The sequence below is a fragment of the Podarcis raffonei genome, chromosome 17, assembly GCF_027172205.1.
Source record: "Podarcis raffonei isolate rPodRaf1 chromosome 17, rPodRaf1.pri, whole genome shotgun sequence".
In the NCBI taxonomy this organism is placed as follows: Eukaryota; Metazoa; Chordata; class Lepidosauria; order Squamata; family Lacertidae; genus Podarcis; species Podarcis raffonei.
Genome location: NC_070618.1, coordinates 2,995,462 through 3,018,004, shown reverse-complemented (window position 1 = coordinate 3,018,004; position 22,543 = coordinate 2,995,462). Strand labels below are relative to the sequence as shown.

The window sequence follows — 22,543 nt, the reverse complement described above, 5'->3', positions numbered from 1 at the left end:
TGTTGGCACCTGTCTGTCTCAATAGACTATGCAGGGGTGGAGTCAAACTGCTGCATTAGCAAAGTGACCTCTCTGGGGCACAAGCAGAGTGTATAGAGGTGTATATATATATATATATATATATATACATATATATATAGGTGTGTGTGTGTCTGTGTGTGTGTATCCATTAAACTGTGTCACATTCATTGAATATAACTGTACATTCAATCACTGACTTCCCTTCCCCCCTTCCATGGTTCCATTTATTTATCCATTAAAACTGCATATTTTAATTTCTCCATATATTCATATTTCTCCCTTCCCCTTGTATCTTCTATACTTTTGAATTGCTGAATTTACACTAACTCTGCTGACGCTTTACCTATTTAACGTAAGTCTTCAGATATTCTCCAGACATTTTCCACTCTTCCTTAAATACTCCCTGATCTCTTACTCTACTAGTTCAATTTGCTAATTCTACATATTCCGTTAATTTCATCTGCCACTCTTCCTTTGTTGGTATTACTCTCTCGTTCCATTTCTGAGCACATACCATTCGGGCTGCCATAATTGTACAGAGAAATAAGTTCCTTTGATCTGTGGGGACCTGCATTCCAAATATTCCTAATGAAAAGGTTTCTGATCTTTTTATAATTTTTTTCTTGAACATTTTTCCCCCGTTTCATTATATATAAAGGTAAAGGGACCCCTGACCATTAGGTCCAGTCATGGCCGACTCTGGGGTTGCGGCGCTCATCTCGCTTTATTGGCCGAGGGAGCTGGTGTTAGTCCACAGACAGCTTCCGGGTCATGTGGCCAGCATGACTAAGCCGCTTCTGGCGAACCAGAGCAGCGCACGGAAACGCCGTTTACCTTCCCGCTGGAGCGGTACCTATTTATCTACTTGCACTTTGATGTGCTTCCGAACTGCTAGGTTGGCAGGAGCAGGGACCGAGCAATGGGAGCTCACCCTGTCGCGGGGATTCGAACCACCGACCTTCTGATCGGCAAGTCCTAGTCTCTGTGGTTTAACCCACAGTGCCACCTGCATCCCTTCATTATATATAATCTCCCAGAAATGCTTCTCAAATTTACATGTCCACCACAGTGTGTATGGAGGTTCGCATCTCCGCTCCTCCACATGCAGCTGCTGGGTGACCTTGGGCTAGTCACACTTCTCTGAAGACTCTCAGCCCCACTCACCTCACAGAGTGTTTGTTGTGGGGGAGGAAGGGAAAGGAGAATGTTAGCCACTTTGAGACTCCTTAGGGTAGGGATAAAGCGGGATATCAAATCCAAACTCTTCTCTTCTTCTCCCACCCAGCCCCCATTTGTCAGTCTGGCATGTTCTTCAGGCTCATTCACACATGCAAATTCAGTTGACTTGATGGCTGTAAGTGTGAATGAGTCACTGCAGAACACCACCATTTTCAATATTATGCAATGACTTGGGACTCATCTTGTACTTCCATTCATTCTCTGTTATCCATAGGACATTTTCCTTCAGATCACAGCCTGGGCATAGCCAGGACTTTTGTTGTGGGGGCGGGCAGGACTTTGTTAGGGGAGGCAGAACCAACATGATTGGTCAGTTAGTTAAATATTTCTATAGTTTTACTTGATGGGGGGTGGGAACGGCTGCCCCCCTTGCTACGCCCATGTTCCTCAGCCTGGATTTTTATCATGCCTTTGAAAAGGAGAGGGTATGAGAGAATCTGGATTGTGAGAGGGGAAAATGTGGGAAGGCAGTGATTTGGAGGAGACGGTCACATGGGCAGTGGAGAATTAATGGAGAGGCAGGAAGCTCACTATCCACATTAAATGTCAGTGAACTCTCGCTCACTCACTGTCATTCAAGTTATCATACTTTGCAGATGTGTGAGCTGCTGTTCATCAGTGGTGAACTTTGGGCTCTCAAATTTCAGCAGCATCCTGTGCAATGCTAAAATTTGGTGCCGCCTACCTCTCATGCTCCATTCTGCATCATTGTTGCAGTGCCCCCTACAGTGCTGGCCGTCCAATGCGGCTGAACCAGTCATGCTACCATAAAACTGCCTCTACCTTGGGACCATGCAATATCTATGGGCTGATTCACACACATGTCCATCACTTTGTGATGGCAGATATCATAGGTGACTATCATGGTCCCTTCCAACTCTACAGTTCTATGATCCTATGTGGCGACTTTCATGTGTGAACGATCCACCAGAGATCAAGTGCCAGGCAGGGGTTTACATCTCACCTGATGACATGGGTGGTGCTGTAGTCTAAACCACTGAGCCTCTTGGGCTTGCTGATCAGAAGGTCGGTGGTTTGAATCCCTGCAATGGGGTGAGCTCCCATTGCTCTGTCCCAGCTCCTGTCAACCTAGCAGTTCAAAAGCATGCCAGTGCAAGTAGATAAATAGGTACTGCTGTGGCGGGAAGGTAAACGACATTTCTGTGCGCTCTGGTTTCTGTCACGGTGTCCCGTTGTGCCAGAAGCGATTTAGTCATGCTGACCACATGACCTGGAAAGCTGTCTGTGGACAAACGCTGGCTCCCTTGGCCTGAAAGCACCTTGACCTTTTTACCTGATGTCACACCAGTGGCGGACCTACATTTTGGGGGGCCCTGAAGCTTGAACTGTTTTGGGGGATGCTTTGCAACCAGCAACGAGTTCTGGGAAACCACTGTTATCTTCTTCAATGGGGTTGCTCCATGACAGATCACCACAATTATTATTATTATTATTATTATTATTATTATTATTATTATTATTACTACTACTACTACTACTACTACTACTACTACTACATCTCAGATTACTACATCTCAGATTTTTATTAAGATTGCTGTACTGGATTATCTCACTTATCAAAGTTATTGGTGTGAACAAAAATTTGCTATGCCTTATAGTTTTCGAGTCGTGTGACTTACATTGGGTCTACTAGACCTACCATTTTAAACCAATGTGGACTAAGGTGGGCACCCCTCTGAGATTAGGGTCCCTGAAGCTTAAGCTTCATCAGTTTCACAGTAGATCAGACCCTTTGTGTCACACAAATCCAAAAAAGGTTTTTCTAGTGGAGGCAGCTCGTACTGTCACCCTAGAGAAATCAAGTGCTGTGTGTTGGGCCGGTGAAAGATTGTACCATGTACCTACACATGTGAACCAGCCCTGTGTTCTATACAGCACATAGCACATTTGCCAGCACTGAATGAATATGGTGTGGCCAATTTGCCTCTCAGGATGCCAAGATGCTCTGCCCCTACCCTAAATAAGTGTGGCAAAAACCCAAGCAACTGTGTGAACCTCATCAAGGGAAGACCAGGTGTTCTCCAGCCCAGGAAGTATCCTCCTTCTAATATGCCTCTGGCATACAACTACATGACTAACATCCTATATCAGTGGTTCTCAAGCTTTTCCTTCTGGGCCACACTTTCAGAATAAAAATTTGCTCATGCCATACTAAATGCTTTTTTTTTTATAAGAAACACATCGGAAAACAAAAAAGAAACAACTTCTAGCAGTGCTTTATTTATAACACAGAACACAACTACTTTATAATATGATCATGGGACATGCAGAAAGTATAAAGTATAAAGCAATGCAGCTACATAAGGACTCGAGTCATCCCCAAAATATAATTATGAACAAGGCTCTTCCATATGTACTTTGAGTATGTATCCAAACTCCATGAGAGGTGTGAGCTTGCTTTTGATGGGTAATCTCATTTATATGAGGTCTGACTTGAGACAAATTCTCATCTCCTTATTGACACCAATAAGTCTTTCCCTTTTCTGATGTTTCATGTTTGTCAGAGAATATTGTAGAAGAATAGCTAATACTCTTAAAGAGAGGTGTGGATGCTGTTTCTGGTTGTATTTCCAAGAAAAAATATTTGGATGCTATTCTATACTACAGAGCAATGTTCAAATGTTTCTTTGATTGCCCTTATCACGCTTGCCATCCTTTGAGAACCACTATCCTATATCCCTTTAAATATGTTTTGTGGTACGAGGGGGTAATTGGTTTATTTTGTTGTTGTTTCTTGTCTTTATTAAGCATTTGGTGTGTCCCCCCTCCTATTTTCAAGTTGTGAACAGCCCTGAGTTCTACAGATGAAGGGCGGCATGTTGTTGTTTAGTCGTGTCTGCCTCTTCGTGACCCCCTGGACCAGAGCACGCCTGGCACTCCTGTCTTCCACTGCCTCCTGCAGTTTGGTCAAACTCATGCTGGTAGCTTCGAGAACACTGTCCTACCATCTCTTCCTCTGTCGTCCCCTTCTCCTTGTGCCCTCCATCTTTCCCAACATCAGGATCTTTTCCAGGGAGTCTTCTCTTCTCATGAGGTGGCCAAAATCTTGGAGCCTCAGCTTCAGGATCTGTCCTTCCAGTGAGCACTCAGGGCTGATTTCCTTCAGAATGGAGAGGTTTGATCTTCTTGCAGTCCATGGGACTCTCAAGAGTCTCCTCTAGCACCATATTTCAAAAGCATCCATTCTTCGGCGATCAGCCTTCTTTATGGTCCAGCTCTCACTTCCATACATCACTACTGGGAAAACCATGGCTTGAACTATACGGACCTTTGTTGGCAAGTACAAATTTAATAAATAACGCAAGCTATTTATAGGCCGCTTTCTCTCTCCGCAGCTCCGTGCCAACTATGGAGCGGAGAAACCGGGGAGGATGAACTAGGACGCCCCAACTCGACCAAAGTCCCCTCTAAAGTTCCCAGCCCAGCAGCCTCGACAGCCCGCGGCGCGCGCGCAGGAACCCGCCTCCCTGATTCCCCGGGGAGAGAAAAAACCCGGGACCCCTCCCCCTTCGCCCCCCGCCCAACCTTGGTCCCCTCCCTCTCCTGCAGCACCTGGCTCCGGAGCCCCTCGCATTGGCTGCTAGCGCCCATCAATCAGCGTCGGGCGCTGCTGACATCATGCTGCAGTACAGGGGCTGGGCTGGCTGGGCTGGGCTGGGCAGTGAAGGCAGCGCCAAGCAGCGAGCCGGAGCTGTCCTCGGTCTCCAGCCTGCGCTCGGTCCCCCTGCCAAGCGAGCGCCTCCTGGACAGCCGGCGCCTGGAGGTGGGGTGGGAGCAGGCGTGAGGCGACCGCCAAGCCCCCTCTGCCAGCGGCCGGAGCGCGCGTCCCGCTGGGGTGGTCGTCCAAGATGGGCAGGGGGCAGCCCCTGGCCGCGCTCCCCCTGGTCCTGCTCGTCCTCGCCTGCGCCCTCGGCAACAAAGGTGAGCGCGCGAGAGAGGGCGTGGGAGCGGGGAAGCTCCTCGACGGCGGGCGGGCCAGCAAGTGCCAGGGCTCCCCAAGGAGGAGGAGGAGGAGGAAGAGGGCAGGCAGGCGGGTAGGTGGGTGGGTGGTTTGCGCCCTCCGCCCGCGCCTCCCCGATCCTAGCCAGCCATCTGGTCCGACCGGGCGCGCAGCTGTTACGCTGGCTCCACTTCCATCCGTCCATCCCTGGGGCTGCGGGGTGTGTGTGTTTGTGTGTGTGTGTGCAGAGACGGAGCTGTGCACCAACTACAGAGGCTCCCCTCGCTGCCCTCTCGGGGCCCAGCCCAGCCAGCCATCGCCCCTTTGCCGCTGCTGGCTCTCCGTCTTCCCACCTGCTCGCTCCCCCTGCAGCTTCAAGTCCTTTCCTGCTGCCCCCACTTGTGCGCCTCTCCTGTTTATCTGCCACCCACCCACCTCCCTCCTTCCCTTGCCTATCCATTGGCACACGCCCAGCCCATGTTTTCCAGCCCGTATCGATTCAAAACGCGATGGGGCTTCTTCTTCAGCTGCCCCCTCTTCTGTGGCTGTTTGCCCATCGCCCCGATGGATGCGCTTCTTCTGCTTCTCTGTTCAGCACCCAAGCCAGCCTCCCCACCTCTCCCCGGGTTGCCTCTTCACAGCCTTAGGTCCTAGTTTGTTCGCCTGTCTGTCGGATTAATTATGGAGAAATCTATAATCTATTTGAGGAGGGTGGGGAGAGAGAGCGGGGGGGGGGGAGCTGCAGAGCTGAACGGGGAGCTGCAGAACACGGTGCAACAGCTTCAGCATTCGAGGCACGGACCCTGGAAACACGCACACACGCATCTGTGTGTGAGAGAAAGAGGGAGAGAGATTGCAAGATCTGTGGTCGTGGGCACCAGCAGCACGAGAGAAAGTCTCCTTGGGGGGTAGAAAGGTGTGCGAAACTCAGGAAAGGAGGAAAGGCAGAACCTAAACATTTGCGGGTGGGATGAAGGAGATTCTTTGCCATCGCCTGCAGCAGAAGGAAGGATGGAGAGTGCGAAGGAGACTTGATTTCTGTTTCCACTGCTCTCCTGCCTCAAACCTTGTGTGTGTGTGAAAGAGGAAGGCGGGGGGAGCTGTGCAGCAGCATTGGGATTCAGCATGCCTGTTGGTTTTGCAGATCAAGTGGAATAGATATTCTTGCTCTCCCTGATACCCGATTCTGAGCACACCGTGCAGCCACTGGTGCCTGGCTTGGCCTCTTCATTGGATTTTCTCAGGGAGGTTCAGAATCCGCCCAAGTCCCCAGCTGGAAAAGGAAAGGGGGGGGAAAGCCTCTTCTGAAGAAATCATCAAGGGCTCTTCAAGTGGCAGACGGGAAAAGTAAAGGATTTATTCCTCTGCTACCTTGCTTGTTACCCCAGCAACAGGGGTATCTTGCCCAGCAGCAAATTCCTGTTTTCCATTGGTGGGGTGGCGGCAAGGGGCAAAATATGGGGACTCAGAACAGGGAGATTGGAATGAGTGTGTTGCGCTATAGGGTATGCAGGATTGTGGCAAGTCACACAAGCAAGAAATAGCAGCATACCAGCAAGAAAGGGGAAATAGTAGATGTTCTGCTGGGTTTTTAAGTATGACAACCTTGAAATCAATTTGGTGAGATGAATATCCTACCTTGCAGACCCCCTGTGGCTTCCTTCCCCATTCTCCAAACCCCCAAACCCCCCCCCCCGGTATTCCTTCCCAGGTTTTGCACATCTATTCTTCCTCAGAGTTGCAGGCTGCTGTTCCACTGGGAGACAATAACAACACCCGCCAAAGCTCCATAGTCCCCAAAGGCAGCTTTTCTAGACATTTTTTCAATAGTGCCTTCTGGTATTGAATGCTAGAGATGCACGAGAATATAAGTGCAAAAGAACTGCCTTGCTGGATCAAGACCATCCAAGCCCAGCGATGGTCAACAGGATGCCTCTAGAGTCTATTTATTTCCCATTGTTGGGAGTAGAGCCTAGTCAGCAGCTCCCAAACAGAGCATAGTGATAGCCTCTCTCTCTCTCTCTCTCTCCCTCCCTCCCTCCCTCTCGTGTGTTTTGCCCTCAGCATCTGGTACTCAAAGGCACACTCAAAGCTACCATCACCAGTGATGTGATAGACCTAACCTTATCCTGCTGAATTTGTCCAATGCCATATGCAGGGGCTCCTAGGGGCAGTCCCCTCCATGGTGGTTGTTTTTTGAGGAGGCCAGGGCCCCTCAGTGTTCAGAGGGCGTCCTTGTGATGTCGTGCACACGCAACATCAGGACATCGTGTCTGGCCCCCTCAATCAACTTGAGAAGATGGCACCTCTGTCCCAGGCTGTTCAAAAGCTGTCAAACAGGGCCATCCCAATACATTCTGCTGCCTGAGGCAAAGGACTATATGGCTCTCCCCTCCTTTGGTTCCATGTAACAAAACTGGACAGGCAACTGAATCTTGCTCCGACACTGGTGATGCGGCAGCAGCTTCTGTCATACCTGAGGGCAGCAGGCTGGCTTGCTAGGTCTCTGGCGCACAGAGATCTGTCGTCCCAACACTTTGCTGGCATCCACCACGCCCCCAGCATCTGTTGCCTGAGGCAGTAGCCTCCCTCTGCCTTATGGCAGGGCCGTTCCGGTCATCAAAGCTAATGGCTGTCACCACACCACATATTGTAATGTATTCTGTAAGGAAGGGTGTTCTTGTCTTGAACACACGGCAAATCATGTTCACTGGAGCTCTCCAGTTCAGGTGTTATTATGACAGAGTGGATTTTCTTCTATCTATTTTTCTCTCCACCCTGCTCAGCACCCCTGGAATTGTCATGGATCCATAGACTGGTTTTCACTTGCAGGCAGTGCCCCATGGGAGACCCTCAGGAGATACGGAGCCATCAGTGGACTTGCATCTGGGCCACACTCAGGTCCTGGCTCCATTTGCATGGACTGCTTGCTCCACATGGCAGCTGTGTACATGTCTGCACTCCTTTTTGTGACTCTGGTAGTGCTTTTTTGAGTGCTGTGGTCATTGCACAAATGGTAGCAGCTGCAGATACAGCGTCTGGCTTGGAGGTCACACAGATAGTTCTTTAACATAAGGATGGCCTTGATGCCTGGCGTGTAGACTGGCCTAAGACATTTTGTTGGAAAATCCAAATGGCATTCTCTTTCTTTCTTTGAATAAATTTTATTAGGATTTATAAAGAAAAATGCAAAATCAAATGTATATATTTTTGTCCAAAACTGAAATATTGATCTAAATACAACAGAAACACAGGAGAAGAGAGAGAGAAAGAAAAGCAGGGAAAATAGAAAGAGAGGAAAAAGAAAGAAAGAAGAAGAAACAGGTGAGATTAAAATAGAGAGAGAGAAATAAAGCTCCGCTAATTAACACCGACTCCACTCTGCCAGGAAGATCACCTTCATAAGTTTCATGCTTTAGTGCGGCAACAACTCTTCATTTCAGGGAGGTTTAAGCAGATGAACTTGTCACTGGATTGTGTCCGGTGGGTCAGGCGTATCAGTCTCCCACTCTGGAAAAGAGGCAAAATTCTTTTTTCTGAATCAATGTCTCAAAATGGCATCCTTCTGAGGCACCCTTGTGGAAGTCCTCAGCAAGCATAAATGGGCTTAGGGTTGACCCATGACCTTTCGCTGCCTGAGGCGAAGGACAAGACGATGCCCCTCCCATGTCCAAGAACCCAAGTGGCAGAGCAGCTGAATCTGATTTCAACACTGGCAAGAGAACTGTATTTTTCCACCACACCTTGGGGGCAGTTGACTAGCTTAGAGATGTGCTGGCCCTCCAGCATCGGCAGCCTGAGGCGGTTGCCACATTTTGTCTAATGGCAGGGCTGGCCCTGAATAAAAAGCCAGAGTATTAGGGTCACCACTAATGCCAGTTTCACACCCTAAGGCTATGGGGTGGTTCACTGCAAGAACTGGGGAAATTCTGAGGTGGGGAAATTCCCTAAAGGTAGATGCTTTTGAGACATTGGGCTTGTCCATACTGGAAACATAATGTGGACCCCTTCCCTGTGATGTTCCAGACATTTCCACCTTGAAATACAGGTTTTTCCAACTGGGATTGAAAACCCCCACATTTAAATAGGGAAAGGTCTGGACAACACTGGGATGAGGAGGACATCTTGTAGATGCCCCTACATCAGTGAAGAGACAGGCTGATGCAAATCCACGTTTTGCTCCAGCGTGAATATCTGAATATTCTGAATATCTTCCCAAAGGCTTTAGTGTTGCTCAGTTGTGAATGGACAGAGCCCTGTTGCCTCCGTGAGGGATGAGCTGGGGGTCGCAACTAGGCCATTGTGATCTAATCCCAGAGACCCAGTTTTATCAGGGATTGGTTGGTGGGGAGGGAGTGTGTTAATTTATAGCAATTCTCCCTTTCTTTGCATTCTCTCTTCACCTCCAGCTTTCCCTTGTTTTCCCTGCCCTGGAGGTTGTGTGATAAAGATTAATTTGCTATTTCTGGGCCTGTGACATTTTTCAGAGCCTCCTGCCGGCTGCTGCCTCAATGTTGAGTCTGGACCGGATCCAGCCAACAGGATTAGCGCTTTGGGCAACAAGGAGGGGCCAAGGGGAACATGGCACATGCCAGGGCAGAGCAAGGGATATTGGGACGGGGTGGGTGATGCATGGAGAAAGCTGAGCTGAGGCTATTTCAAGGGAGCGTCTTAAGGCCTCAGACGTGAATGATGAAAACCTGCTTTTCCCCTTGGGGGTCTTAGGCATAACCCTTTAGTCCTCATTTCCAATCAAAACAAGCTAAGGGTGACTGCATTTGCTCTCACACACCCTTCCCTCAATGTTACTCTCGCTTTTCCTTCTATCCTGTTGTCTGATGTTGAAACACAGAAGTTGTAAGCTCCTTGCGGGTGGGGATCTGACGGTCTGCTTATGAAATTATTGGTTGCATGTGAAATGTTCGATGGCACTGCCTAGAATGACGGTGATGATTTGCGCCTGCTAGAGAGTTGTCGAAGGTTCTATTTTTAAGCTTCTTATTGTGTCAAAGCAAACAGATGGGTTTCGGGTTGTTTTTTTTTATAGATAGCTTTCCGTCGTTCTGCAATCATTTTCTCTGAATTCAGGGCTAAAATTCCCCAGCTTCCACATCCTCAACCCCATCAAATAAATGTCAAACCACGAGATTTACGAGATTTCAGGATACTTTATTATTATTATTATTATGTTACATCGTGAGATGCTTTGAGTAAGGATCTTTCTGGGCAGAATGTTGTTGGTATTGTTGGTTTGTGTGCGTATATAGAAATAAAAGGATTAAACAAACAAAAAACATTGTCTAGCTGCTGAGAAAGGTTGAGGAGCTGCCCAGTCAAATATTGACAAATCATGATCAACTGTCTCTAAAGCCTTTGACATTATGACAACAATATAGAACCAACCAGTAGGTTTGATACTGACATTAATCACTTTAACAAAAATTCCAAAAACGGACCCCTGCTTTTGTCAAATAATGTTAATGTAATAAAATATATGCTGCGATTTATTTTTATTACATATTTTATTTTACCCTTTGTGCAAGGTGCTCAGGGCAACATGCATAGCTCTGCCCCAAAGTTTATTCTTACAACAACCCTGTTAAGTAGGTCAGGCTGAGAGTTTGTGATTGGCTCAACTTCATCCCAGGGAGCTTCAAGGCCACTCAGCCCCTTCGGCAGTGGCATCTATCAGTCTATCTATATCTATCTATCATCTATATCATCTATCTATCTATCTATCTATCTATATCTATCTATCTATATCTATGATCTATCTATCTATATCATCTATCTATCTATCTATCATCTATCTATCTATCTATATCATCTATCATCTATCTATTTATCACATTTATCTCCCACCTTTTCCCTCTAAGGCAGTGGTTCTCAACCTGTGGGTCCCCAGATGTTGCTGGACTACAACTCCCATCATCCCTGAGCTCTGGCCTTGCTAGCTAGGGGTAATGGGAGTTGTAGTTCAACAACATCTGGGGACCCAAGGAGCTCAAAGTGGTGCACATAGTTCTCCCCACAACAACCCTGTGAGGTAAGTTAGGCTGAGAGGCAGTGACCGGCCCAAGGTCACCCAGTGATCTTCATGGCCAAGTGGGGATTTGAACCCTGGGCTCGCAGGTCCTGGTTCGTCACTCTAGCCATTGATGAAATGTGTCCCTGCTTGGAGACATCTGCAGGTATGGCAGGCAGCCATTGGGAGAATCTGTGCTACGCCTCTCAGTTTGCCTCTGACTGCTGCAGGGCGAGGGGACCTTCCTAACACATGGAATCATAGATTTGTAGAGTTGGAAGGGACCCTGAGGAACATCTAGTCCAACCCCCTGCAATGCAGGAATATGCAGCTATCCCCTCGGATTGAGGATCAAACCTGCAACCGTGGCATTGCCAGCATCACGCTCTAACCCTCTGAGCTATCTGCGCACTTGACACTATGATAAAAGAAAAACAACAAGGATCCAGACAGTGGCATTCTTGGAAATATTTAACAATATTTGATCAGCCCACTGCTGAACGTGCCGACCTTAATCCCGAGTCCCTAAATCCAATTAAAGCTAGTTATATCTTCATTTGCAATTAATCTGCACCCCGTTGCTTTCAACGGAATGCACATCCCAATCCCATCCTTGTTTTCTCAGAAGTAAGTCAAACTGTTTCAGTGGAACGTATTAGGTTTAATATAGATGGGACTGCACTCATAGCCATTAATGGCTTAAGCTGATTTTTGTATTTATTTTTGTGTGGGCGAGGTATTGGGTTCCCCTCAAGTATTTTCTCTATTTTTGTGAAAAGTAGAACTGTATCCTGAGGAAAAGGTATAAGGACTTGGAAAATATTTATTGGAAAATATCCTGCATTAAGCTCGAAGTGTCCAGGGGACAAATTGCTCAAGATAGCTTCTCATCTTATTCTATATTCTTCTCATCTTATTTTATATAAAAAAGCTGTGGCTCAGGAACGTAGAGTACTACAGGACTATGTGACTGTCTGGATTTACTACAGTCCAAGGCTATTTTTTTCTCTTCCTTTTTGAAATAAAAAATTGCAGTTGTTCTGATTTAGATCATGGAGCCCTTTGTAATTATAGAGCACACATCCTAGTGTGTTTTATTATTGACTCAGTAAATCATATATCCAGTGCTTTTTTTCTGCAGGGACGCAGGCATACGCATACCCCTAAACTTCCATTTACTGTATTTATTTCCCCCAATTTGAACTATAAAATGGTGATTTTCCTGAGTCAAAATGAGAGTACCCCTCCTAAACTTTTTTTTAAAACACAGCTTATAGCTGTATCCTGTACTTGGCAATTGTGACAACTTGACCTTTTTTTAAAGGGAAAAAAACACCCTCCTTTATTTCTTAAACCTGTTTGTTCTTATTAAAATTCAATACAAAATTTGTTGGGAAAATATAATTAAAAGAAAGGTACAAGGAGGATGCAGGGCTGCCGGCAAGGTGTGTGGAAAAACATGAACGTGAACTCGTGCATATACCTGAATGCTTTTATTCCTGCTTACCACCCTTTTACACTCCCAAATTTCCCCAGCCAACAAGCACAAGCCATGGATCGAGGCTGAATATCAGGGCATCGTCATGGAGAACGACAACACAGTCCTGCTGAACCCCCCGCTTTTTGCTCTGGACAAAGATGCTCCGTTGCGCTATGCAGGTATGTGGCTGAGAGGAAGACGTGTGCGAGGAAGGTACAAAAGCAGAACCACGGCATTCTTAGATAATGTTTCAGTGCAGCCTTAGCTGCAGGGAGAGACTTTGTAGTGGTAGCACTGAGCACACTGCATGAAGGCATCATAACTTGTAAGTCACTAGCATATGTTTGCTTTGAATTTATTTAATTCGATCCACACTGTTTAAATTACAATTGTAGTATTTATTTATTTTTAAGTGGGTGTCAGTTATCTAAGTGTTTTTGTATTCACTGGCTGGATGGTGGAGGCAGATTTATGAGAAATTTTCATTATATTTGTATAGAGCCAAACTGGATGTGACTTTAAGACGAAGAGTCACCCTTGCATGGTTTCTTGTTCGTTAACTAAATAGCAGCTGCTGGAGGGCCAGCTCCAGACTGTAATTGCATCTTGGGGAGAGAAGAGATTTAACCCTTTGTCCTCACTTAATAGCCTCATCTGGATTCCACTCCCTTTCCCCACTCTGGTGGCTCTTATTAGTTTACCCAAAGCTTACCTGCATGCAAGAGCCAGTCATGTGTTTAACACAATGTCTTTCTTGACCCTAAAAGATCCAGACTGAGGGCTGGATCCAGACTATGCTCCTCGTGCAGCAATCTATGCTCTCTCGATGCTTTCAAAGAGCTCGTCTTTTGCGTGCGGAAGGAGTGCCAGAAGGGTAGCAGGAGAATCTTGCCTATGGAGCAGCAAGTAGGGTGGTGAAAGGCAAACGAGGACAGGGATTTTGCACCTTTCATAGTTTTATGGGAGAGGGAATTTTTATTCCTGCTTCTGTGAAAGGGACAATACCTGTTTAGCATACGGCCACCCGTGTTTGCCAGACCTCAGGATTTGATCCAAGGTTTCAGGAGTTTAGCTTCATCTGCAAAATCTCTTGCAGAATGAGCGACTGACTCTGGGCTTTACTGCCTCCATGGGCAGGCATCGCTCCTGAAATCTTAAGGTCCACATTCGCACCATGCATTTAAACCAGGCAGAGGCAAACTCGGCCCTCCAGATGTTTTGAGACTACAGTTTTCATCATCCCTGACCACTGGTCCTGTTAGCTAGGGAGGATGGGAGTTGTAGTCCCAAAACATCTGGAGGGCCAAGTTTGCCTACGCCTTCTTTAGCCTGATATGATACCATTTTGAACAGTCGTGACTTCTTCCAAAGAGTGCTGGGAGCTCTTGGTGAGAATTATTAGCATGACCATACAGTTTTCAGCAGGCTTCCTCAACCTCAGCCCTCCAGCTGTTTTTTGGCCTACAACTCCCATGATCCCTAGCTAGCAGGACCAGCGGTCAGGGATGATGCGAACTGTAGTCTCAAAACATCTGGAGGGCCGAGGTTGAAGAAGCTTGGTCTTCAGGGTTGCTGTGAAGAGGGATTGGTTACTAAACCACTCTGAGAATTGTAGCTCAGGGGTTGGGGGAATAAGGGTCTCCCAAGATAGAATTGCAGCGTTGGAAGGGACCACAAGGTCGTTCAACCATTGCTACGGTGTCCTTTCTTCTAGCAGATCAAGTTAACCAGGTGACAGCAAAAACTGCAAAAGTTTCATCGGGGGCAATTAGAATAAGATCTATTATTTGATTATTGATGTAAACCTCCAGAATGCATTTTTTGTATAGTTGAAGTTTTTACCTCTATCTTCAGTTACACTGTATTTTATTTTATTGCTACGGCTAGTGGCTGAGGCAAATAAAGATTCTTCTGATGAAGTCCAGCCCCCTGCAATACAGGAATCTTTTGCCCAATGTGGGGCGCAAACCCCCAACCCTGAGATTCAGAATCTCCTGCTCTACCAGCTGAACAGCCCCTGAGAGTTAAATGCTATATAAATTGTTTAGATAAAACAATAATAAAATCAAAATTAAATTACACACATGGGTAAGCATTGCGCATAATAGGTTTTCCGGCTATTACCAGCAAGAGCTTCTGTGCTGAGGAGCTTCTGTCCTCAGAGGAGCGGCTTCCCCTGGGTCAGGCTGAAGAGGATCTGCAGTCCCAGCTGAAGCTAGACTGCAGGACCTGGCAGGAATTAGACAGGGTGTGCCGTTGAAGTCCAAAACCAGAATCTCAGGTACTGTGGAAGAAAGAGACAAAAGTTTGATTAGCCAGCAGAACCTCAGTCAGATAAGCAGTCACCTGGGCGTAGCTGTCAACTTTTCCCTTTTCTTGTGAGGAATCCTATTCAGAATAAGGGAATTTCCCTTAAAAAAGGGGAAACGTCGACAGCAATGCACCTTGGGTGTTGGATTGACAGTGATCCTGATCCCACTGAGGGCTGAAACAGACTTCCAGGGAGAGGGAGGGAGTGTGTTTCAGGTCCTATCTCCCCAGGAGAGATGTCTTCTCAATTAAAGGGTCTGCACTTAGTTCCTGAGGAATGCCCTCTGGTAGGGCTGTGAACCTGCTGCCTTTGGAACGGATAAAGGCAGGATCTGCAGAAATGAGGGAGTTTCTGAGGAAGGATAAGTGGGGTCACAAATTTCAGTGCTACGCCAAAATTTGGTGCATCCGTCCAGTGTGACAGTGCTCCCCTAAATCCGCCTCTGCAGGGATTGTCAGGGTTGGGCAAAGAAACCTCTCTGGCAGTGGGAAATGGAGCGCATCCAGTGCCTTGGGGCTTATTTCACTTTCTCATATGTGGAGGTCTCTGGTAGAGGGACTGTGTCCTGTGATGATCCTGGCAGAGGGTCATAACCACAGTCCAGGAAGAGTATGGGCAGATGGCAACCCAGTCTGGGTAAGGAGCAGTGCCAGAATTATGGGAATGTGGGTGATTCCCCCTCACAGGACACCAAGCTGAGGGGGTGCAAAATAATGGTGGTGATAATAAAAATACCTACATTTATATGGGTAAACTGTACTAAACATAATTACTGTGAAAATAAGAACAATTTAGGGGGCGCCAAATTTTGTCCTCGCTCAGGGCATCGTATTACCAAAGTCTGCCTCCGTAGATACATGGCTTTCCAGTCTAGCCTATCAACGAATGAAACACCAAGAGAAATATTTTCTCAGTGGTGTTGGGAAAAACGATGGCAATTGACTCCATACAAGCGGATTGCTAGATGCAGCAGGTGGCCCATGGATGCCGTTTCAGATGGTTTCCATTTGGCAGCCATTTTGTGTGAGGTGGGTCTTTGTGGCAGAAATCTGGAATGTGTTGAGTGACAGGTCTGGCATAAGATGTTGTGATTGTCTGAGGCAGGAAATCCCTAGTTGCATTCTCCCAGCTCCACTGAGGGGAACCCCACAAAAAGCACTTCTCTTCATTTCGGTGGGTCTTGAATAGTAGAACTTCCTTTCAGATTCAGATCTCGTAGTTGTCCAGCAGGAAAACGGGAATATTTGACTCTGAGATAAGCTCTTTCTTCCCATTCCCTTTTTTCCTATTTCTGCTTCATACTTCGGGCAAACCAGGTGAGATCTGTGGATTCCGGATCCATGGGGCAGGGGTGCCTTTTGAAGCTGTGATCCTGGACAAAGCAACAGGTGAAGGATTGATCCGGGCCAAAGAGCCGGTGGACTGCGAAGCTCACAAGGAACACACCTTCACCATCCAGGCTTATGACTGTGGAGAAGGACCTGATGGTGCCAACACCAAGAAGTCCCACAAGTAAGACTGAATATTTGTTTTCCTTTTCATCTGGCGAGATTTTTAGGGAGCTATCATATGGGATAGTGTCCTTAACTGAGCCCCTTCCCCACAGAAATACTGTTCATTTGGGGGAATGTGAAATAATCTATGTCAGATGGCTGTGGGTTGTTTGGAAGTATATAGTAGAGGCAATTTTCTTTTGAAAATAAATAAATAAATCTTGCACTACTTTGGTGGTCCTTCTGCTGTCAGTACAGCGGTACCTTGGTACTTGAACAAATCGGCTCCCGAATGCCACAAACCCGGAAGTGAGTGTTCTGGTTTGCGAATGTTTTTCGGAAGCCAAACGTCCTCTGCGGCTTCCAATTGAGTGCAGGAAGCTCCTGCAGCCAATCGGAAGCTGCGCCTTGGTTTTTGAACGGTTTTGGGAGTTAAACGGACTCCTGGAATGGATTAAGTTCAAGAACCAAGGTATGACTGTACATTTCATAAATACGGACACTGTAGGACACACCACACAAGCTCTTGTAGGTTTCTTTGAGATTTTCACCACTGCCACTTTTTCTTGCCTTCTGACTGGCAGCTACTGCCCCAGAGACCTCTACTGAAAGGGGCAGTTTTAGAACTCCCTCTCTTCCCCATACTTTCATTTTAGTGGTCCACAGGAAGTCTCATATTCTCATTCCGAAGTGTAGTTTGTACTGTTGGGGACGCTCCTTGTCAGCAGCACCGAACTGACCCAGGATTTAAATTTGAGCCACATATTACCACTAAAGCTGGGCTGTTACCGCTACCCCTGACCCTTTGGCCGGACCAATTAGCTGGCGAAGGCAGTCCAGCAACCACTTGAAGTGAGGGAAGGGTGTTTATTTTTGTCAGAGAAAGGCAGAAAAAGAAAGACCCCCATCCATTTCATGCCTACAGATAAAACATCCCTTCTGTTGAAAATTCTTAGAATTGGACAACTTTTTGAAGCAGGAATTTTGGGGGTGGCAGTATTAACGTTAAAGATGAGGCCCCCCCCCCAAAAAAAGTCTTGCGATCACCTCGGAGTCAGGTTGCATTCTTGAAACAGAATGTCCCATAGGAAAAAAGCTAATGGTCTTAATTCAGCATCATTTCCTGTGGAGCGTTCTGTCCCTCCCCGCAACACGGCTAGATTGTTGAGGGTAGCCAAGCTATTACTTTGAAGCAGCGGCAACACTTTTCTAAGAAAACTTTTCATCTTTAAAGGCTAGACTACCAACTTGAACAGACGCAGGTGGTGCTGTGGGTTAACCACAGAGCCTAGGACTTGCCGGTCGGAAGGTCGGCGGTTCGAATCCCCACGATGGGGTGAGCTCCCGTTGCTCGGTCCCTGCTCCTGCCAACCTAGCAGTTCAAAAGCACGTCAAAGTGCAAGTAGATAAATAGGTACCACTCCGGCGGGAAGGTAAACGGCATTTCGTGCGCTGCTCTGGTTCACCAGAAGCGGCTTAGTCCTGCTGGCCACATGACCCAGAAGCTGTACGCCGGCTCCCTCGGCCAATAAAGCGAGATGAGCGCCGCAACCCCAGAGTCGGCCACGACTGGACCTAATGGTCAGGGGTCCCTTTACCTTTACCTTTTACCAAGTTGAATGTTCATAGATTTTCCCTCATCCCAAAAGATTAATCCGCATAGAGGGAGTTCACCTCTGCGAAAACATACAGCATCAACTATCGCAACTCAGTCCTGGAAACAGCCATCATTGAGGTGTATTGCCCAAAAAGAATGCCCCAGAGCAGTGCTTTTTTTCCTGGGGGGACGCAGGGGTACACATACCCCTAAACATCTTTGTCCTTTTGTCCATTTACTGTATTAATTTTTCTCAATTTGCACTATAAAATGGTGATTTTCTTGAGTCAAAATGAGAGTACCCCTAAACATTTTTTTTTAGAAAAAGAGCACTGCCCCTGAGCATATGAAGAGTACGTTCACCTCTGATTGAGTAACTACAGCCAGGTCTTCCATTTCTGAATGGAGGGGTTCAGCCTAAGACAGGCAGCTTTAAGGCCCAGCATTGCTCTTCTTTAGAAAGGAGCCCCTGACCTTTCTTCTTTGTTCAGGGCCACGGTTCACGTGCGGGTGAATGATGTCAACGAGTTCGCTCCCGTCTTTGTGGAGAACCTTTACCGTGTGGCGGTGACAGAAGGGAAGCTCTATGATCGCATCCTGCGTGTGGAAGCCATTGATGGCGACTGCTCCCCTCAGTACAGCCAGATCTGCTACTATGAGATCCTGACTCCCAACGTCCCCTTCCTGATTGACAACGATGGTGAGAACCTAAACAGGCCTCTGGCTGCTGAATTGCACTGGAAACTGTGGAGTGATGCTGGTGCAGACTTGCAAATTGTACCACTGATAATTGTTTTGTGGGCAAACTAGATGATACTTGGGAAACATGTAAAATGTTTCTCTGTGTGTGTCTGGATGATATATTTTTTTACTGAAAAGCAGCTGCGGAGGACTGCCAGTTTCAGGGCAGGAATGGCAAGGAGTATATACCATATTTTTTGCTCTATAAGACTCACTTTTTCCCTCCTAAAGAGTAAGGGGAAATGTGTGTGTGTCTTATGGAGCAAATGCAGGCTGCGCAGCTATCCCAGAAGCCCGAACAGCAAGAGGGATCGCTGCTTTCGCTGCACAGCAATCCCTCTTGCTGTTCTGGCTTCTGAGATTCAGAATATTTTTTCTCTTGTTTTCCTCCTCCAAAAACTAGATGTGTCTTGTGGTCTGGTGCACCTTATAGAGCGAAAAATACGGTATTTCTCCCCACAAACTGGAAAACAACCTGGAGGTGGCAGTTCTGAGAGGGAAAATGGCATGAACGATAAAGGTTAAACAGCCCCTATCTCTGCTATAGTTCTCACTTCTGAACACAACTTTTGATGCCGCTTTGCAGTTTAAAACAAATGGAGGCGGCAGTATATTATCTCCAGTGTATTGTCAAGTTTGGCACTTGCTTTTTTGCGAGATGGCAAATATAACTTCGTATCACTCCGCTTTGAACAGCTATGGTTTGCCCCCAAAGAATCCTGGGAAACATAGTTTGTAAAGTTGAGTTTTTAAGAGACCCCCCATTTCCCTCACAGAACAATTTACAGAGTGGTTTAACAATCAGTCCCTCTTCCCAGTGAATTCTGGGGATTTTAGCTCCGTGAGGGAAATAGGGGTCTTCTTACATTTTTACAAACTAGAGTTCCCAGGATTCTTTGGGGAAAGCCGGACCTGTTTAAAGCGGTATGATACTGGTCTAAACGTATAGTGCAGATAGGGCTTAGGCACGTATGAATGCATCCACACATACTTCAAGGTCAACAAATACTATATTACAGGAAACAGATTGCCAGGTTGTGCATGCGAATGTTAGCAGAGATTGCACCTAGCAAGCTTAGCTCTTGCCACTTGTTCAGAAAGCACTTAAAGGCAAGTCACATCTGTGAGGATTGACACTGATTCTCGTACTTTTACAGATCTTTCTGCACATTTGATAGCAGCAAGCCACTGGGTGACACATACGCTATGGCGTTTCGCCTGTTTGTAGATGTCTAAATGGCATCACACCTGTTTGTCCCATGCACGCTTCACAACATTAGTGCGCACCTAAAAATGTAATATGCAGAGGGCCGTGTCAGACTTTTTGCAGTAGTAGTAACCCTATGTGTCCTGTCATTTTCAATCATTTTCAGAGCAGTGTTTTCTGCTCCGGGCTATATAGGAGGAAGGACGCGATATCTTCCTTGGAGGTTTTTAAGCAGATGTTGGAGGGCCACCTGTCATGGATGCTTTAGTTGAGATTCCTGCATTGCAGGGGGTGGACTAGATGGCCCTTGGTATCCCTTCCAACTCTACAATTCTTTGATTTTATAAATTGAATAAATAATCATAGTACTCTGGTGTTTCCTGCAATAAACACACATAGAGTGAAGGGCAGGTTTGTGGCACTGTCTGGAAAACTCCCCATAGCATCTAGGGATACGCACAAGCCCTTTACAGTGGTACCTCAGGTTACATACACTTCAGGTGACAGACACTTCAGGTTACAGACTCCGCTAACCCAGAAATAGTACCTCGGGTTAAGAACTTTACCTCAGGAGGAGAACAGAAATCGCACGACTGTGGCAGCAGGAGGCCCCACTAGCTAAAGTGGTACCTCAGATTAAGAACAGTTTCAGGTTAAGAACAGACCTCCAGAACGAATTAAGTTCTAAACCAGAGGTACCACTTCCCCTGACCCCAGCCCCCAGAACAGGCTGCTATCCGCAAGCCGTGGGAGAGCTGCGCAACTTCGCGCAGCTCTCCCACGGCTAGCGGAGAGCTTCCTGAAGCCTGGAGAGCGAGATGGGTCGGTGCGCACTGACCCCCCTCGCTCTCCAGGCTTCAGCGAAAGCCTGCATTCGCCCCATAAGAGGCACACACATTTCCCCTTCATTTTTGGAGGGGGAAAAGTGCGTCCTATAGGGCGAAAAATACGGCAATTTATATGCTTTGTATGGAAATCACCAGTGTAACACTAGTACTGATGCATGCAGACACATGAAGTGGGAAGTAGCTTGGAGGATGGAAACAGCTGGATCATGTTACCGGGTGATAATTGAAATCATTATGAGCGCCCAGGATGTGTGGATTATGCCATAGCTGTGGATGAGAGGCTGTGCTTGCTGCAGCCTAGCAATGGCAACAAAGGGATGTTTGGACCTTGTGTGTGTATCTGTTGTTCTTTGCTTCTCTAACTTCAAGGCCGTTCTATTTCCGGCAGGGAACATTGAGAACACTGAGAAACTGCAGTACAGTGGAGAGCGACTCTATAAGTTCACAGTGACAGCCTACGACTGTGGCAAGAAACGCGCCTCTGATGATGCAGAGGTCGAAATCCAGGTGAAGCCCACCTGTAAGCCCAGTTGGCAAGGTATGAAGCCTTTATTTCCATGGTGCATATTTCTCCTCCTTCCTCCCGGTGACTCCACCAAGGGCAGCGTTCAAAACTCCCATTGTTCTAGGTGCATTTTGCGATGGAGAATTTCATTAATGCGAGCAGTTTCTGAGACACAGGAGCACTGCTAAGATTTCAGATTAAGACTGCCACTGCTGGAACGAAAGGAGGGCCTTTTTCTGCCACTCTCTGAGGACTGGAGAAGGGACCCTCATAAGAATATTGGGGGGGGGGGAGCAGGGGCAGTATGGCTTTGTTTTTTGCAGTCTTCAGATGAGGACTAGACCACGTGAAAAATGAAAATAAGATTTTAGCTGCAGTTCATTCATTTTCAGCTTTGTATTCTTGTTATAAAAAAGTGCGCCTAGACATTCCATTATGGTGCCCATAACCTAGGTTTAAGGTGCCATCTAGCTCCTAGCTTTCATATCTCAGTTTCTAAGAGTGACCAAGCGATCATTCAGATACTTTGCCTTTTCTTTTTACCTCTTCTGACTTCTTTATAGTCTGCTCTGTTTGGTGTAGCTTTTATGTTGTAACGTGCCCTGGGAAAAGTTAAAGAAGGAATATATATGTGAGATCAATTGATCTAAAGAGATAGATAGATATTCAGGCTTGGGTCAACCTAAGACTAAGATCTGTTATTATGCTTGGGGAGCCTGTGTACTGTAATTGACAGTCTTGTTTCTTTATTCAAAATGTCCTTTAAAGAAATATTTCCTCAAAGGAAATAGAATAGAAATAGTTGGGATAGAAATACATTCCATAATTAAAATAGTTGGTGGATTGGTTTTCCATGTGGCTAGACCTCAGTACCTCTCAGGGAGGCTGGGAGGTTTATCAGGTCTCTGCCAGTTACACCAGCCTGGCCATATTCTAGATCCAGGTCCTGGCATAGTTTGGAGGGTGTTAATAAATGCACAGTGTGTGGGGGGGGGGGACGACATATAGACCTGACGCATGGAGCATAATCTGTTGGGAAATACACGGTTTTGATTTGTTTTGATATTGATGACTGTACTTACTTTCTCTATTGTAACCAGCTAATGGGCGGAATG

At 46.7% G+C, this 22,543-nt stretch overlaps 1 protein-coding gene across 1 annotated transcript in view; it reads left to right on the top strand.

Moving 5' to 3' along the window:
• Positions 1 to 4,986: 4,986 nt before the first annotated feature.
• CLSTN3 (calsyntenin 3) overlaps positions 4,987 to 22,543 on the top strand; it is a 34,045-nt gene continuing 16,488 nt past the window's right edge. Inside the window, exons 1-5 of the mRNA XM_053370275.1 lie at positions 4,987 to 5,202; positions 12,783 to 12,905; positions 16,354 to 16,549; positions 18,619 to 18,827; positions 21,312 to 21,461. Of these exons, the coding sequence (XP_053226250.1) occupies positions 5,130 to 5,202; positions 12,783 to 12,905; positions 16,354 to 16,549; positions 18,619 to 18,827; positions 21,312 to 21,461 (751 nt within the window). The 5' untranslated portion in view covers positions 4,987 to 5,129. The remainder of the gene's footprint in view (positions 5,203 to 12,782; positions 12,906 to 16,353; positions 16,550 to 18,618; positions 18,828 to 21,311; positions 21,462 to 22,543) is intronic.